General features: G+C 31.7%; 1 protein-coding gene across 1 annotated transcript; it reads left to right on the top strand.

Annotated features, from left to right (window-relative positions):
• Positions 1–12,433: 12,433 nt before the first annotated feature.
• Positions 12,434–13,924, top strand: LOC106418779. Its single transcript, XM_013859533.2, has one exon. It carries the CDS (start codon positions 12,434–12,436, stop codon positions 13,922–13,924), a length of 1,491 nt encoding a protein of 496 aa, XP_013714987.2.
• Positions 13,925–18,342: the final 4,418 nt, after the last annotated feature.

Here is an 18,342-nt window from a genome sequence, read left to right as displayed (position 1 = left end):
GAGTTTTGGAGCCTTTGTTGTCTCCGTTTTTCAAGAAATTAGTTATTTTATAGTAGTTATTTCATCGATTTATGGAGTATTATGAAGTTTTACTAAATTAATTGATAAAAAATTATAACGATTCCCATTTACCATGAAAAAGAGCTTAAAATACATTAATGCAAATGTAGAATGTGGTTAGAAATATTAAAACAACACTAAAGATTATAGGCCTTAGTATATAAAGTATTTACCAAAAACTCAATATTTTTGAAGAGGTTAACACATGGATTTTGAGAAAATTTCAAAAAATATGACTATATTGTTTTAAGGGTGAATTGGTTTAAAACCCTAAAAAAATGAAAATACCTATGATGTGACTAGTTTGTGTCTATGGAGAATGGTATAACATTGTGGGATTTAGGGTATTTGGTTAATTAGGGTAAAAGTCTAGTGTATGGGGGGCAATTTCCCTTGTTTTAATCCATAGCTGCATCCTGCACTAAAATATGATGATGTTCAACGAGGTTTGGAGCCTTTGTTGTTTCCATTTTTCAAGAATAGTTATTTTATTGTAGTTATTTAATCGATTTAGGGAGTATTATGAAGTTTTACTAAATTAATTGATGAAAAATTATAACGATCTCTATATACCATGATAAAGAGCTTAAAATACATTAATACAAATGTAGAATGTGGCTAGAAATTTTAAAACAATACTAAATATTATAGGCTTCCGTATATAAAGTATTTAACAAAAACTCAATATTTTCGAAGAGGTTAACACATGGATTTTGAGAAAATTTCAAAAAATATAACAATATTGTTCTAATGCATAGTTGCATCTTGCACTAACATATGATGATGTTCAAAGAGTTTTGGAGCCTTTGTTGTCTCCGTTTTTCAAGAAAATAGTTATTTTATAGCAGTTATTTCATCGATTTAGGGAGTATTATGAAGTTTTACTAAATTAATTGATAAACAAATTATAACGATTCCCATTTACCATGAAAAAGAGCTTAAAATACATTAATGCAAATGTAGAATGTGGTTAGAAATATTAAAACAACACTAAAGATTATAGGCCTTAGTATATAAAGTATTTACCAAAAACTCAATATTTTTGAAGAGGTTAACACATGGATTTTGAGAAAATTTCAAAAAATATGACTATATTGTTTTAAGGGTGAATTGGTTTAAAACCCTAAAAAAATGAAAATACCTATGATGTGACTAGTTTGTGTCTATGGAGAATGGTATAACATTGTGGGATTTAGGGTATTTGGTTAATTAGGGTAAAAGTCTAGTGTATGGGGGGCAATTTCCCTTGTTTTAATCCATAGCTGCATCCTGCACTAAAATATGATGATGTTCAACGAGGTTTGGAGCCTTTGTTGTTTCCATTTTTCAAGAATAGTTATTTTATTGTAGTTATTTAATCGATTTAGGGAGTATTATGAAGTTTTACTAAATTAATTGATGAAAAATTATAACGATCTCTATATACCATGATAAAGAGCTTAAAATACATTAATACAAATGTAGAATGTGGCTAGAAATTTTAAAACAATACTAAATATTATAGGCTTCCGTATATAAAGTATTTAACAAAAACTCAATATTTTCGAAGAGGTTAACACATGGATTTTGAGAAAATTTCAAAAAATATAACAATATTGTTCTAATGCATAGTTGCATCTTGCACTAACATATGATGATGTTCAAAGAGTTTTGGAGCCTTTGTTGTCTCCGTTTTTCAAGAAAATAGTTATTTTATAGCAGTTATTTCATCGATTTAGGGAGTATTATGAAGTTTTACTAAATTAATTGATAAACAAATTATAACTTTCCCATATACCATGAAAAAAGCTTAAAATACATTAATACAAATGTAGAATGTGGTTAGAAATTTTAAAACAACACTAAAGATTATAGGTTCAGTATATAAAGTATTTACCAAAAACTCAATATTTTCGAAGGGGTTAACACATGGATTTTAAGAAAATTTCAAAAAATATGACTATATTGTTTTAATGCATAGCTGCATCCTGCACTAACATATGATGATGTTCAACGAGGTTTAGCTCCTTTGTTGTCTCCGTTTTTCAAGAAAATAGTTATTTTATTGTAGTTATTTAATCGATTTAGGGAGTATTATGAAGTTTTACTAAATTAATTGATAATCAAATTACAACGATTCCCATATACCATGATAAAGAGCTTAAAATACATTAATTCAAATGTAGAATGTAGTTAAATTTTTTTAAAACAACACTAAAGATATTATAGGCTTCAGTATATAAAGTATTTACCAAAAGCTCAATATTTTCGAAGGGGTTAGTTAACACATTGGTTTTGAGAAAATTTCAAAAAATATAATAATATTTTTTAATGCATAGTTGCTTCTTGCACTAACATATGATGATGTTCAAAGAGTTTTGGAGCCTTTGTTGTCTCCGTTTTTCAAGAAAATAGTTATTTTATAGTAGTTATTTCATCGATTTAGGTAGTATTATGAATTTTTAATAAATTAATTGATAAAAAAATTATAACCATTCCCATATACCATGAAAAAGAGCTTAAAATACATTAATACAAATGTAGAATATGGTTTGAAATTTTAAAACAACACTAAAGATTATAGGCTTCAGTATATAAAATATTTACCAAAAACTCAATATTTTCGAAGGGGTTAACACATGGATTTTGAGAAAATTTCAAAAAATATGACTATATTGTATTTATGCGTAGTTGCATCCAGCACTACTATATGATGATGTTCAATGAGGTTTGGTGGCTTTATTGTCTCCGTTTTTCAAGAAAATAGTTCTTTTATTGTAGTTATTTAATCGATTTAGGGAGTATTATGAAGTTTTACAAAATTAATTGATAAAAAAATTATAACGATTACCATATACCATGATAAAGAGCTTAAAATACATTAATACAAATGTAGAATATGGTTAGAAATTTTAAAACAAAATTAAAGATTATAGGTTCAGTATATAAAGTATTTACCAAAAACACAATATTTTCGAAGGGGTTAACACATGGATTTTGAAAAAATTTCAAAAAATATGATTATATTGTTTTAATGCATACCTAGCTGCATCCGACACTAACATATGATGATGTTCAACGAGGTTTGGAGCCTTTGTTGTCTCTGTATTTCAAGAAAATAGTTACTTTATTGTTGTTATTTCATCGATTTAGGGAATATTACAAAGTTTTACTATATTAATTGATAAACAATTATAATGATTCTCATATACCATGAAAAATAGCTTAAATTACATTAATACAAATGTAGAATTCGGTTAGAAATATTAAAACAACACTAAAGATTATAGGCTTTAGTATAAAAAGTATTTACTAAAAACTCTATATTTTCGAAGGGGTTAAAACATGGATTTTTAAAAAAAATTTTAAAATATAACAATATTGTTTTATTGCATAGTTGCATCTTTCACTAACATATGATGACGTTCAACGAGGTCTGGAGCCTTGGTTGTCTCTGTTTTTCAAGAAAATAGTTATTTTATAGTAGTTATTTCATCGATTTAGGGCGTATTAAGAAGTTTAACTAAATTAATTGATAAAAATATTATAACGATTCCCATATACCATGAAAAAGAGCTTAAAATATATTAATACAAATGTAGAATGTGGTTAGAAATATTAAAGCATCACTAAATATTATAGGCTTTAGTATATAAAGTATTTACCAAAAATTCAATATTTTTGAAGAGGTTAACACATGGATTTTGAGAAAATGTCAAAAAATATGAAAATATTCTTTTAATGCATAGTTGCATCCTGCACTAACCTATGATGATGTTCAAAGAGGTTTGGAGCCTTTGTTGTCTTTGTTTTTCAAGAAAGTAGTTATTTTATAGTAGTTATTTCATCGATTTAGGGAGTATTATGAAGTTTTACTAAATTAATTGATAAAAAAATAATAACGATTCTCATATACCATGAAAAAGAGCTTAAAATACATTAATACAAATGTAGAATGTTGTTAGAAATTTTAAAACAATACTAAAGATTATAGGTTCAGTATATAAAATATTTACCAAAAACTCAATATTTTTGAAGGGGGGGTTAACACATGGATTTTAAGAAAATTTCAAAAAATATGACTATATTGTTTTAATGCATAGCTGCATCCTGCACTAACATATGATGATTTTCAACGAGGATTGGATCTTTTGTTGTCTCCGTTTTTCGTGAAAATAGTTATTTTATTGTAGTTATTTAATCGATTTAGGGAGTCTTATGAAGTTTTACTAAATTAATTGATAAACAAATTATAATGATTCCCATAAACCATGATAAAGAGCTTAAAATACATTAATACAAATGTAGAATGTGGTTAAGAAATTTTAAAACAACACTAAAGATTATAGGCCTCAGTATATAAAGTATTTACCAAAAACTAAATATTTTCGAAGGGGTTAACACATTGGTTTTGAGAAAATTACAAAAAATATAATAATATTGTTTTAATGCATAGTTGCATCTTGCACTAACATATGATGATGTTCAAAGAGGTTTGGAGCATTTTTTGTCTCTGTTTTTCAAGAAAATAGTTACTTTACTATAGTTATTTCATCGATTTAGGGAGTATTACAAAGTTTTACTAAATTAATTGATAAACAATTATAACGATCTCTATATACCATGATAAAGAGCTTAAAATACATTAATAAAAATGTAGAATGTGGTTAGAAATTTTAAAACAATACTAAATATTACAGGCTACCGTATATAAAGTATTTACCAAAAACTCAATATTTTTGAAGAGGTACACATGAATTTTGAGAAAATTTCAAAAATTATTACTATATTGTTTTATTGCATAGTTGCATCCTTCACTAACATATGATGATGTTCAACGAGGTTTAAAGCCTTGGTTGTCTCCGTTTTTCAAGAACATAGTTATTTTATTGTAGTTATTTAATCGATTTAGGGAGTCTTATGAAGTTTTACTAAATTAATTGATAAACAAATTATAACGATTCCCATATACCATGATAAAGAACTTAAAATAGATTAATACAAATGTATAATGTGTTTAAAAAAATTTAAAACAACACTAAAGATTATAGGCCTCAGTATATAAAGTATTTACCAAAAACTCAATATTTTCGAAGGGGTTAACACATTGGCTTTGAGAAAATTTCAAAAAATATTATAATATTGTTTTAATGCATAGTTGTATTTTGCACTAACATATGATGATGTTCAAAGAGTGTTGGAGCCTTTGTTGTCTCCATTTTCCAAGAAAATAGTTATTTTATAGTAGTTATTTCATCGATTTATGGAGTATTATGAAGTTTTAATAAATTAACTGATAAACAAATTATAACCATTCCCATATACCATGAAAAAAGCTTAAAATACATTAACACAAATGTAGAATGTGGTTTGAAATTTTAAAACAACACTAAAGATTATAGGCTTCAGTATGTAAAATATTTACCAAAAACTCAATATTTTCGAAGGGGTTAACACATGGATTTTGAGAAAATTTCAAAAAAATATGACTATATTGTTTTAATGCATAGCTGCATTCAGCACTAACATATGATGATGTTCAACGAGGTTTGGATCCTTTGTTGTCTCTGTTTTTCAAGAAAATAGTTACTTTACTGTAGTTATTTCATCGATTTAAGGAGTATTACAAAGTTTTACTAAATTAATTGATTAAAAATTATAACGATTCCCATATACCATGAAAAAGAGCTTAAAATACATTAATACAAGTGTAGAATGGGGTTAGAAATATTAAAACAACCCTAAATATTATAGGCTTCCGTATATAAAGTATTTACCAAAAACTCAATATTTTCGAAGGGGTTAACACATGGATTTTGAGAAAATTTCAAAAAATATAACAATATTGTTTTAATGTATAGTTGCATCCTGAACTAACCTATAATGATGTTCAAAAAAGTTTGGAGCCTTTGTTGTCTCGGTTTTTCAAGAAAATAGTTATTTTATAGTCTTTATTTCATTGATTTAGGGAGTATTATGAAATTTTACTAAATTAATTGATAAACAAATAATAACGATTCCCATATACCATGAAAAAGAGGTTAAAATACATTAATACAAATGTAGAATGTGGTTTGAAATTTTAAAACAACACTAAAGATTATAGGCTTCCGTATATAAAGTATTTACCAAAAACTTAATATTTTTGAAGGGGTTAGTTAACACATGGATTTTAAGAAAATTTCAAAAAATATGACAATATTTTATTAATGCATAGTTGCATCCTGCACAAACCTATGATGATGTTTAAAGAGGTTTGGAGCCTTTGTTGTCTCCGATTTTCAAGAAATAGTTATTTAATAGTAGTTATTTCATCGATTTAGGAAGTATTAAGAAGTTTTAATAAATTAATTGATAAAAAAATTATAAGGATTCCCATATACCACGAAAAAAACCTTAAAATATATTAATACCAATGTAGAATATTGTTAGAAATTTTTTAAAAAATACTAATTATTATAGCTTCAGTATATAAAGTATTTACCAAAAACTCAATATTTTCGAAGGGGTTAACACATGGATTTTAAGGAAATTTAAAAAAATATGACTATATTGTTTTAATGCATAGCTGCATCCTGCACTAACATATGATGATGTTCAACGAGGTTTGGATCCTTTGTTGTCTCCGTTTATCAAGAAAATAGTTATTTCATTGTAGTTATTTAATCGATTTAGGGAGTATTATGAAGTTTTACTAAATTAATTGATAAAAAAAATTATAACGATTCCAATATACCATGATAAAGAGCTTAAAATACATTAATACAAATGTAGAATGTAGTTAATAAATTTTAAAACAACACTAAAGATTATCGGCCTCAGTATAAAAAGTATTTACCAAAAACTCAATATTTTCGAAGGGGTTGTTAACACATTGGTTTTGAGAAAATTTCAAAAAAATATAATAATATCTTTTTAATGCATAGTTACATCTTGCACTAACATATGATAATGTTCAAAGAGTTTTGGAGCCTTTGTTGTCTCCGTTTTTCAAGAAAATAGTTATTTTATAGTAGTTATTTCATCGATTTAAGGAGTATTATGAAGTTTTAATAAATTAATTGATAAACAAATTATAACCATTCCCATATACCATGAAAAAGAACTTAAAATACATTAATTCAAATGTATAATGTGGTTTAAAATTTTAGAACAACACTAAAGATTATAGGCTTCAGTATATAAATTATTTACCAAAAACTCAATATTTTCGAAGGGGTTAACACATAGATTTTGAGAAAATTTCAAAAAAATATGACTATATTGTTTTAATGCATAGCTGCATCCGGCACTAATATATGATGATGTTCAAAGAGGTTTGGAGCCTTTGTTGTCTCTGTTTTTCAAGAAAATAGTTACTTTACTATAGTTATTTCATCGATTTAGGGAGTATTACAAAGTTTTCCTAAATTAATTGATAAAAAATTATAACGATCCCTATATACCATGATAAGGAGCTTAAAATACATTAATAAAAATGTAGAATGTGGTTAGAAATTTTAAAACAATACTAAATATTACAAGCTACCGTATATAAAGTATTTACCAAAAACTCAATATTTTTGAAGAGGTACACATTAATTTTGAGAAAATTTCAAAAATTATGACTATATTGTTTTATTGCATGATTGCATCCTTCACTAACATATGATGATGTTCAACGAGGTTTAGAGCCTTGGTTGTCTCCGTTTTTCAAGAACATAGTTATTTTATTGTAGTTTTTTAATCGATTTAGGAAGTATTATGAAGTTTTACTAAATTAATTGATAAACAAATTATAACGATTCCCATATACCATGATAAAGAGCTTAAAACACATTAATACAAATGTAGAATGTGGTAAAAAAATTTTAAAACAACACTAAAGATTATAGGCCTCAGTATATAAAGTATTTACCAAAAACTCAATATTTTCGAAGGGGGTTAGGTTAACACATTGGTTTTGAGAAAATTTCAAAAAATATAATAATATAGTTTTAATGCATAGTTGCATCTTGCACTAACATATGATGATGTTCAAAGAGTTTTGGAGCCTTTGTTGTCTCCGTTTTCCAAGAAAATAGTTATTTTATAGTAGTTATTTTATCGATTTAGGGAGTATTAAGAAGTTTTACTAAATTAATTGATAAAAAATTATAACGATTCCCATATACCATGAAAAAAGCTTAAAATATATTAATACAAATGTAGAATGTTGTTAGAAATTTTAAAACAATACTAAAGATTATAGGCTTCCGTATATAAAGTATTTACCAAAAACTCAATATTTTTGAAGGGGTTAACACATGGATTTTGAGAAAATTTTAAAAAAATATGACTATATTGTTTTAATGCATAGCTGCATTCGGCACTAACATATGATGATGTTCAACGAGGTTTGGAGCCTTTGTTGTCTCTGTTTTTCAAGAAAATAGTTACTTTACTGTAGTTATTTCATCGATTTAGGGAGTATTACAAAGTTTTACTAAATTAATTGATTAAAAATTATAACGATTCCCATATACCATGAAAAAGAGCTTAAAATACATTAATACAAGTGTAGAATGGGGTTAGAAATATTAAAACAACCCTAAATATTATAGGCTTCCGTATATAAAGTATTTACCAAAAACTCAATATTTTCGAAGGGGTTAACACATGGATTTTGAGAAAATTTCAAAAAATATAAAAATATTGTTTTAATGTATAGTTGCATTCTGCACTAACCTATGATGATGTTCAAAGAAGTTTGGAGCCTTTGTTGTCTCCGTTTTTCAAGAAAATAGTTATTTTATAGTTTTTATTTCATTGATTTAGGGAGTATTAAGAAGTTTTACTAAATTAATTGATAAAAAAATTATAACGATTCCCATATACCATGAAAAAAACCTTAAAATACATTTTTACAAATGTAGAATATTTTTAGAAATTTTAAAACAATACTAAATATTATAGGTTCAGTATATAAAGTATTTACCAAAAACTCAATATTTTCGAAGGGTTTAACACATGGATTTTAAGGAAATTTCAAAAAATATGACTATATTGTTTTAATGCATAGCTGCATCCTGCACTAACATATGATGATGTTCAACGAGGTTTGGATCCTTTGTTGTCTCCGTTTATCAAGAAAATAGTTATTTCATTGTAGTTATTTAATCGATTTAGGGAGTATTATGAAGTTTTACTAAATTAATTGATAAAAAAAAATTATAACGATTCCCATATACCATGATAAAGAGCTTAAAATACATTAATACAAATGTAGAATGTAGTTAACAAATTTTAAAACAACACTAAAGATTATCGGCCTCAGTATAAAAAGTATTTACCAAAAACTCAATATTTTCGAAGGGGTTAACACATTGGTTTTGAGAAAATTTCAAAAAATATAATAATATCGTTTTAATGCATAGTCGCATCTTGCACTAACATATGATAATGTTCAAAGAGTTTTGGAGCCTTTGTTGTCTCCGTTTTTCAAGAAAATAGTTATTTTATAGTAGTTATTTCATCGATTTAGGGAGTATTATGAAGTTTTAATAAATTAATTGATAAAAAAATTATAACTATTCCCATATACCATGAAAAAGAGCTTAAAATACATTAATTAAAATGTGTAATGTGGTTTAAAATTTTAGAACAACACTAAAGATTATAGGCTTCAGTATATAAAATATTTACCAAAAACTCAATATTTTCGAAGGGGTTAAAACATGGATTTTGAGAAAATTTCAAAAAAATAAGACTATATTGTTTTAATGCATAGCTGCATCCGGCACTAATATATGATATGTTCAAAGAGGTTTGGAGCATTTGTTGTCTCTGTTTTTCAAGAAAATAGTTAATTTACTATAGTTATTTCATCGATTTAGGGAGTATTACAAAGTTTTACTAAATTAATTGATAAACAATTATAACGATCCCTATATACCATGATAAAAAGCTTAAAATACATTAATAAAAATGTAGAATGTGGTTAGAAATTTTAAAACAATACTAAATATTACAGGCTACCGTATATAAAGTATTTACCAAAAACTCAATATTTTTGAAGAGGTACACATGAATTTTGAGAAAATTTCAAAAATTATTACTATATTGTTTTATTGCATAGTTGCATCCTTCACTAACATATGATGATGTTCAACGAGGTTTAAAGCCTTGGTTGTCTCCGTTTTTCAAGAACATAGTTATTTTATTGTAGTTATTTAATCGAATTAGGGAGTCTTATGAAGTTTTACTAAATTAATTGATAAACAAATTATAACGATTCCCATATACCATGATAAAGAACTTAAAATAGATTAATACAAATGTATAATGTGGTTAAAAAAATTTAAAACAACACTAAAGATTATAGGCCTCAGTATATAAAGTATTTACCAAAAACTCAATATTTTCGAAGGGGTTAACACATTGGTTTTGAGAAAATTTCAAAAAATATTATAATATTGTTTTAATGCATAGTTGTATTTTGCACTAACATATGATGATGTTCAAAGAGTGTTGGAGCCTTTGTTGTCTCCGTTTTCCAAGAAAATAGTTATTTTATAGTAGTTATTTCATCGATTTATGGAGTATTATGAAGTTTTAATAAATTAATTGATAAACAAATTATAACCATTCCCATATACCATGAAAAAAAGCTTAAAATACATTAATACAAATGTAGAATGTGGTTTGAAATTTTAAAACAACACTAAAGATTATAGGCTTCAGTATATAAAATATTTACCAAAAACTCAATATTTTCGAAGGGGTTAACACATGGATTTTGAGAAAATTTCAAAAAAATATGACTATATTGTTTTAATGCATAGCTGCATTCAGCACTAACATATGATGATGTTCAACGAGGTTTGGATCCTTTGTTGTCTCTGTTTTTCAAGAAAATAGTTACTTTACTGTAGTTATTTCATCGATTTAAGGAGTATTACAAAGTTTTACTAAATTAATTGATTAAAAATTATAACGATTCCCATATACCATGAAAAAGAGCTTAAAATACATTAATACAAGTGTAGAATGGGGTTAGAAATATTAAAACAACCCTAAATATTATAGGCTTCCGTATATAAAGTATTTACCAAAAACTCAATATTTTCGAAGGGGTTAACACATGGATTTTGAGAAAAATTCAAAAAATATAACAATATTGTTTTAATGTATAGTTGCATCCTGCACTAACCTATGATGATGTTCAAAAAAGTTTGGAGCCTTTGTTGTCTCCGTTTTTCAAGATAATAGTTATTTTATAGTCTTTATTTCATTGATTTAGGGAGTATTATGAAATTTTACTAAATTAATTGATAAACAAATAATAACGATTCCCATATACCATGAAAAAGAGGTTAAAATACATTAATACAAATGTAGAATGTGGTTTGAAATTTTAAAACAACACTAAAGATTATAGGCTTCCGTATATAAAGTATTTACCAAAAACTCAATATTTTTAAAGGGGTTAGTTAACACATGGATTTTAAGAAAATTTCAAAAAATATGACAATATTTTATTAAATGCATAGTTGCATCCTGCACAAACCTATGATGATGTTTAAAGAGGTTTGGAGCCTTTGTTGTCTCCGATTTTCAAGAAATAGTTATTTAATAGTAGTTATTTCATCGATTTAGGGAGTATTAAGAAGTTTTACTAAATTAATTGATAAAAAAATTATAACGATTCCCATATACCACGAAAAAAACCTTAAAATATATTAATACCAATGTAGAATATTGTTAGAAATTTTTAAAAAATACTAATTATTATAGCTTCAGTATATAAAGTATTTACCAAAAACTCAATATTTTCGAAGGGGTTAACACATGGATTTTAAGGAATTTCAAAAAATATGACTATATTGTTTTAATGCATAGCTGCATCCTGCACTAACATATGATGATGTTCAACGAGGTTTGGATCCTTTGTTGTCTCCGTTTATCAAGAAAATAGTTATTTCATTGTAGTTATTTAATCGATTTAGGGAGTATTATGAAGTTTTACTAAATTAATTGATAAAAAAATTATAACGATTCCCATATACCATGATAAAGAGTTTAAAATACATTAATACAAATGTAGAATGTAGTTAAAATTTTTTAAAACAACACTAAAGATTATCGGCCTCAGTATATAAAGTATTTACCAAAAACTCAATATTTTCGAAGGGGTTGTTAACACATTGGTTTTGAGAAAATTTCAAAAAATATAATAATATCGTTTTAATGCATAGTTGCATCTTGCACTAACATATGATAATGTTCAAAGAGTTTTGGAGCCTTTGTTGTCTCCGTTTTTCAAGAAAATAGTTATTTTATAGTAGTTATTTCATCGATTTAGGGAGTATTATGAAGTTTTAATAAATTAATTGATAAACAAATTATAGCCTGAATCTAAAGGGATTTCTGGGCGATGGCGGCTCTGAATACCCTAGCAAGCGAAGGCGATGGCGGCGACGCGAGTGAAAGTGACGCCACGGCGGCTCTGTCTATTCAGGCTTTGGGGGTAATCGGGATAGCTACTGAGCCTGCGGCTGAGGAGATGACGAAGCAGGGGAATGAAGCGATTGTTGATGGCAAGCGCCAGAGTGATGGATCTCCACGTTCTGCTCCTTGGGTGAAGAAGAAGATGGGAGGAGGCGAACCAGAAGCCATTGTAGATGTAGTGGATGGTGTTGCCTCGCTTCAGATTCCCGAAGAGATTTTTGATGAGGCGGAGCTCCTGTGGAAAAGCTATGTGGTGGGTTATTTCATTGGAGATGCTCCTCATGTAGGTTCAATTCACGCAACTGTCAATCGTATCTGGTCTGCTCCCAAGGCGGGTACAAAGATCGATGTCCAGTTCATTGAAAAGAATACAGTTTTGTTTCGCATAGAGAACAGCCAGATGAGGAGTCGTGTGATTCAAAGGAAATATTGGCACATTGCGGATATCCCTTTGGTAGTCAATGTTTGGACTCCAGAGTCTGCATTGCACCCTCCAGATCTTTCGGCTATGCCTCTGTGGATTGATCTTAAGGGAGTTCCAAACAACCTTTACTCTCACAAGGGACTGAAGTGCTTATCCAAAGCAGTCGGTCAGTTTGTGAAACTTCACCCGAGTACGGAAAAGTGTGTGAGGCTTGATGTGGCCAGAGCTCTTGTGGAGGTCAACTTACACCAACCTCTGGTGGAGAAAATCTCTTTTAAGGATAATGCTGGCTTTGCGCATGAAGTGGAAGTTAATTTTCCTTGGCTCCCTCCTCGTTGTAGTGTCTGTCGCAGGTGGGGCCATAAAGGTCAGGACTGTTCGAGTAAGGAGATCCGAATCCTAAATAATAAGGTAGAGGAGACAGCAGCGTCTTTGTTTGCTGTTATACCTCACGGAGGAGACAAGGCTGGAGACAGGGTTGAAGAGGTGGAGGGAAACGAGGTAGTAACTGTGGAGGAAGATGTGAGTAAGGAAGGGAATGTTTTTGAGAATCTGATTCAGGATTTGGAAGCGCTTACGCCTGTGGCTAATAACGTTGCTGCGCTGGAAGGCATTAAGCTAACTGAGCCTACTACAGAGGTTTTTCACACCAATGGGGTTGGCGCTTGGGAAAATGGTCGAGGAATGAAACAGGTGGGTGATACTGGTGGGGAAGGGGCTATAATAATCTCTCCTTCACGTTTCAGTCCCTTACAGGGTATCGTAGAGGAGGAGGAGGATGCTATGGAGGAGAATGGGAAGGAAGTTGAAGAGGGTGAAATATTAGAGACTAATGTTGATGGAAAGAAAGTTCCAGGAGTGCAGGTTTCAAATCGGGGTAGAAAGCCTGGATCGGCTCAGAAGCAGATGCGGGGGAAGATTGTTCGAACTAAAGACCTGATATATGCTGGCAAGCAAGGGACAACAAAAAAAACTTCCGTTAGGAAGTTATGACGTCTCTCATTGCATGGAATATGCGTGGATTCAACTTACCACGCAAGCATAGAGCACTTAAAGCATGGTTGCAAGTGGAGAAGCCTTCTTTTGGGTGCCTAGTAGAGACGAGAGTGCAGGAGTCTAATCATCAGTGGTGCATGAGTGCTGCCATGCCAGGGTGGAAATCCCTCACGAACTACAACTACCATCCCTTGGGTAGGATCTGGGTCTGCTGGTCTGATCAAGTTATTGTCACGCAACTGCATATGAGCGCACAGGTAATCACGTGTGCAATCCAGGTGCCTAGTACTGGAGAGCAATTTGTGTGCTCTGCTGTCTATGCATACAATACTGCAGTGGATCGAATTCGATTATGGGAAGAGCTGAGAGGCGCAAAAGCTGCCTATGATCATTTGAACCTCCCTTGGATATTGATAGGAGACTTCAACGAAACTTTGGCCTCTTCTGAGCATTCTCGCGCAATGGATTATCGCAGAGATATGTCTGGCATGAGGCATTTCCAGGAAGCAATGACAGACTGCTCTGTCATGGATTTACCCTTCACTGGTGCATTGTTTACGTGGTGGAACAATCGAGTTGCGGACCCTATTGGAAAGAAGTTGGACAGAGCGTTGGTTAATCAGAATTGGCTCAGTCGTTACCCACTCTCTTCAGCACAATTTGATGCTGGTGGAATTTCGGATCATGCAAGGTGCTTGGTTCGCACAGCAGGAGTTACAAATGATGCTAGGAAGCCATTTCGGTTTTTCAACTTTCTGGCTGAGCACAAGGATTTCTTGCCGACGGTTCAGAGAGTCTGGGACACGAGCGCCGCTCTCTACCCCTCCAGGACAGCACTCTCCCTTTTCCATAGGAAGCTGAAGCTTCTTAAGCAACCGCTTCGGGAGTTGAACAAGACACACTATGGAAACTTGCCAGCCCGCACTAAGCAAGCTTATAATGAGCTTTGTGAATGTCAAAACAGAGTATTACAGGATCCATCGCCTGACAACGTTGCAAGGGCGGCTGAGGCAGCAGAGAGATGGAATGTTTTGGCTCGTATTGAGGAAAAATTCTACAGGCAGAAGTCATGTGTCCGATGGCTTACGGCAGGAGATCAGAATACAACATTTTTCCACAATATGGTTCAGATGAGAATAGCTAAAAACACGATCAGGAGTTTGGTGACAGCGCAGGGAGAAGTGCTCACAACATTGTCAGATATTAAAAAAGAAGCAGTGTCTCATTTTCAATCTTTTCTGCAAGGACAAGATCCGACTACTGAGGACATTACTGTTGATGCTCTACAAGATCTGTTAACATATAGATGCTCTCGGGACGACTCAGCTTGTTTAGTTCGGCCGGTCACTGCTGCAGAAATACAGCAAGCGCTCCGCTCTCTCCCAAATGATAAAGTATCTGGGCCTGACGGTTTCACCAAAGAATTTTTCATTGCAGCGTGGCCAGTCATTGGACGGGACTTCATTGTGGCAATCTAGTCTTTCTTCATATTCGGGTTTATGCCTACCGGAGTGAATGCCACCATACTCTCCTTGATTCCTAAGACAACTACTGCTCAAACTATGAAGGATTACCGGCCCATCGCGTGTTGCAACCTTCTCTACAAGGTGATCTCTAAAGTCTTAGCCAATAGACTGAAGATAATTTTCCCTGCTGCAGTTGAAGCTAATCAGTGTGCATTTATCACTGAGCGTTTACTTCTGGAAAACGTCTTACTCGCTTCTGAGCTTGTTACTGGTTATCATAAGACCACAAACAAAGAGAAATGCGCCATCAAGTTCGACATCTCGAAAGCTTTTGACACAGTCAAGTGGTCTTTCATCACTTCAGTTTTACAAGCAATGGGACTGCCTCCTCAGTTTATTCAGTGGATCAGACTATGTATATCTACAGCTGCGTTCTCAGTGGCAGTGAATGGGAGTCTGGAAGGGTTTTTCACCAGTGCTAGAGGCATTCGTCAAGGATGCTCCCTCTCGCCATATCTGTATGTCATCCTCAACAACGTCCTATCAAAATTGCTCAACAAAGCCGCAGAAGCAGGAGAGTTTGCCTACCATCCTCAGTGTCAAGGCGTCAAGCTAACACACCTGAGTTTCGCTGACGATATTTTGGTATTCACCAATGGTACCTCAGAATCACTATTGGGTATTATGGAAGTTATGCGTCGGTTTGCAGCCATGTCTGGTTTACATATTAACGCAGCGAAGTCATCGATCTATGTGACAGGGAGGAACATAGCTGATATTTTAGCGACAGCGGCATCCTTAAGCATTGGAGTAGGAACACTCCCTATCCGGTACTTAGGCATGCCTCTTACTACGAAAACACTCACTAGCCATGACTATGAGCCTCTTATCGACAAAATCCGAAGTAGAATGTTGTGTTGGTCCAACAGAGCCCTCTCGTTTGCAGGAAGGCTTCAGCTGATTCAGTCTGTCATTACTAGCATGGTCAACTTCTGGAGCTCAGCTTTTATTCTTCCTGCTAAGTGTTTGGATACCATTGAAAGCATGTGTAGCGCGTTTCTCTGGTCTGGATCTCCTACCCAAACACATAAGGCCAAGGTAAGCTGGGAGGATCTCTGCGCACCTAAGGATGAAGGCGGATTGGGAGTGAGAAAGTTCAGAGATACGGCAAAAGCATTTGCTCTAAAGCTTATATGGAGATTATTTACTCAACTGTCATCCTTATGGGTTAGTTGGGTTAATCACTATTTGCTTAAGTATAACTCCTTTTGGGATGTGCGGGATGAATCAAAGGGATCTTGGATATGGAGGAAACTACTGAAGTTAAGAGATTTGGCCTATGAGTTTCTTAGGGTTGATATTAAAGATGGCAAGACATGTTACTTCTGGTTCGACGAGTGGTTGGGAAAGGGCAGACTCATCAATGTTACAGGTCCGGCTGGTACCACCTATTTGGGAGTAATGCGACATGCTAAGGTTTGTGATGCAGTGGCAGGTAATGAGTGGAATATTAGAGGAGGGAGGAGCAGGCGGTTCCATGAACTCTATGATAGTATCTTAGCGCTTGAGCCTCCGGCGCCTGACAAAGGAAAATATATTATAATGTGGAAGCATGGTGATGATGACTACAGGAAAACGTTCTCAGCCGCTAGGACGTGGGATCAACTTAGAATTAAGAGAAGCAAAGTGGAGTGGTGCAGAGTGGTCTGGTTCGCGCAAGGGGTGCCTCGCTTCTCTTTTATAACCTGGTTAGCCATTCGGAACAGACTGTCGACAGGAGATCGTATGCGGGCTTGGGGTATTGTGCAAGGGTGTGTGTTGTGTGGAGAACGAGATGAAACAAGAGATCATCACTTCTTCGCTTGCCCATATTCATATACGATATGGGAGCCTCTTGCACGACCGCTTATTGGGAGAAATATCAACCCGGATTGGCAATGGACAGTGAATCACTTGCAGCGGATGGGAGGGAAGAGTCTTGACACGATCCTTGCAAAGATGCTGTTCCAAACTGTAGTGTATCACATCTGGAGGGAGAGAAATGCAAGGCGTCACCAGCAGAGTTGGAAGACTACGGATCAACTGAGCAGACTCATAGACAAAGCAGTCAGAAACCGAATCAGTTCATTGAGATATAAACGGCAGCACAACTTGGAGGGGCTACTAACAAGATGGTTCGAAGTTACACTTTAGGATTCATTGTGCACTGATGCCATTTTTACAGCATTGAGCATTTGTACATAACATTCTTTTGATAGATCAATAAATTTGAAATTTCATCAAAAAAAAACAAATTATAACCATTCCCATATACCATGAAAAAGAACTTAAAATACATTAATTCAAATGTATAATGTGGTTTAAAATTTTAGAACAACACTAAAGATTATAGGCTTCAGTATATAAAATATTTACCAAAAACTTAATATTTTCGAAGGGGTTAACACAAGGATTTTGAGAAAATTTCAAAAAAATATGACTATATTGTTTTAATGCATAGCTGCATCCGGCACTAATATATGATGATGTTCAAAGAGGTTTGGAGCCTTTGTTGTCTCTGTTTTTCAAGAAAATAGTTACTTTACTATAGTTATTTCATCGATTTAGGGAGTATTACAAAGTTTTCTTAAATTAATTGATAAAAAATTATAACGATCCCTATATACCATGATAAAGAGCTTAAAATACATTAATAAAAATGTAGAATGTGGTTAAAAATTTTAAAACAATACTAAATATTACAAGCTACCGTATATAAAGTATTTACCAAAAACTCAATATTTTTGAAGAGGTACACATGAATTTTGAGAAAATTTCAAAAATTATGACTATATTGTTTTATTGCATAGTTGCATCCTTCACTAACATATGATGATATTCAACGAGGTTTAGAGCCTTGGTTGTCTCCGTTTTTCAAGAACATAGTTATTTTATTGTAGTTTTTTAATC

The sequence above is a fragment of the Brassica napus genome, chromosome A7, assembly GCF_020379485.1.
Source record: "Brassica napus cultivar Da-Ae chromosome A7, Da-Ae, whole genome shotgun sequence".
Classification (NCBI taxonomy): domain Eukaryota; kingdom Viridiplantae; phylum Streptophyta; class Magnoliopsida; order Brassicales; family Brassicaceae; genus Brassica; species Brassica napus.
The sequence above is the reverse complement of the archived record's forward strand: the minus strand, read 5'-3'. Positions and strand labels throughout refer to the sequence as shown.

Excerpts from the sequence above, each read along its gene's own strand:
- LOC106418779 (XM_013859533.2), top strand. The coding sequence starts at position 12,434 with ATGGCGGCTCTGAATACCCTAGCAAGCGAAGGCGATGGCGGCGACGCG.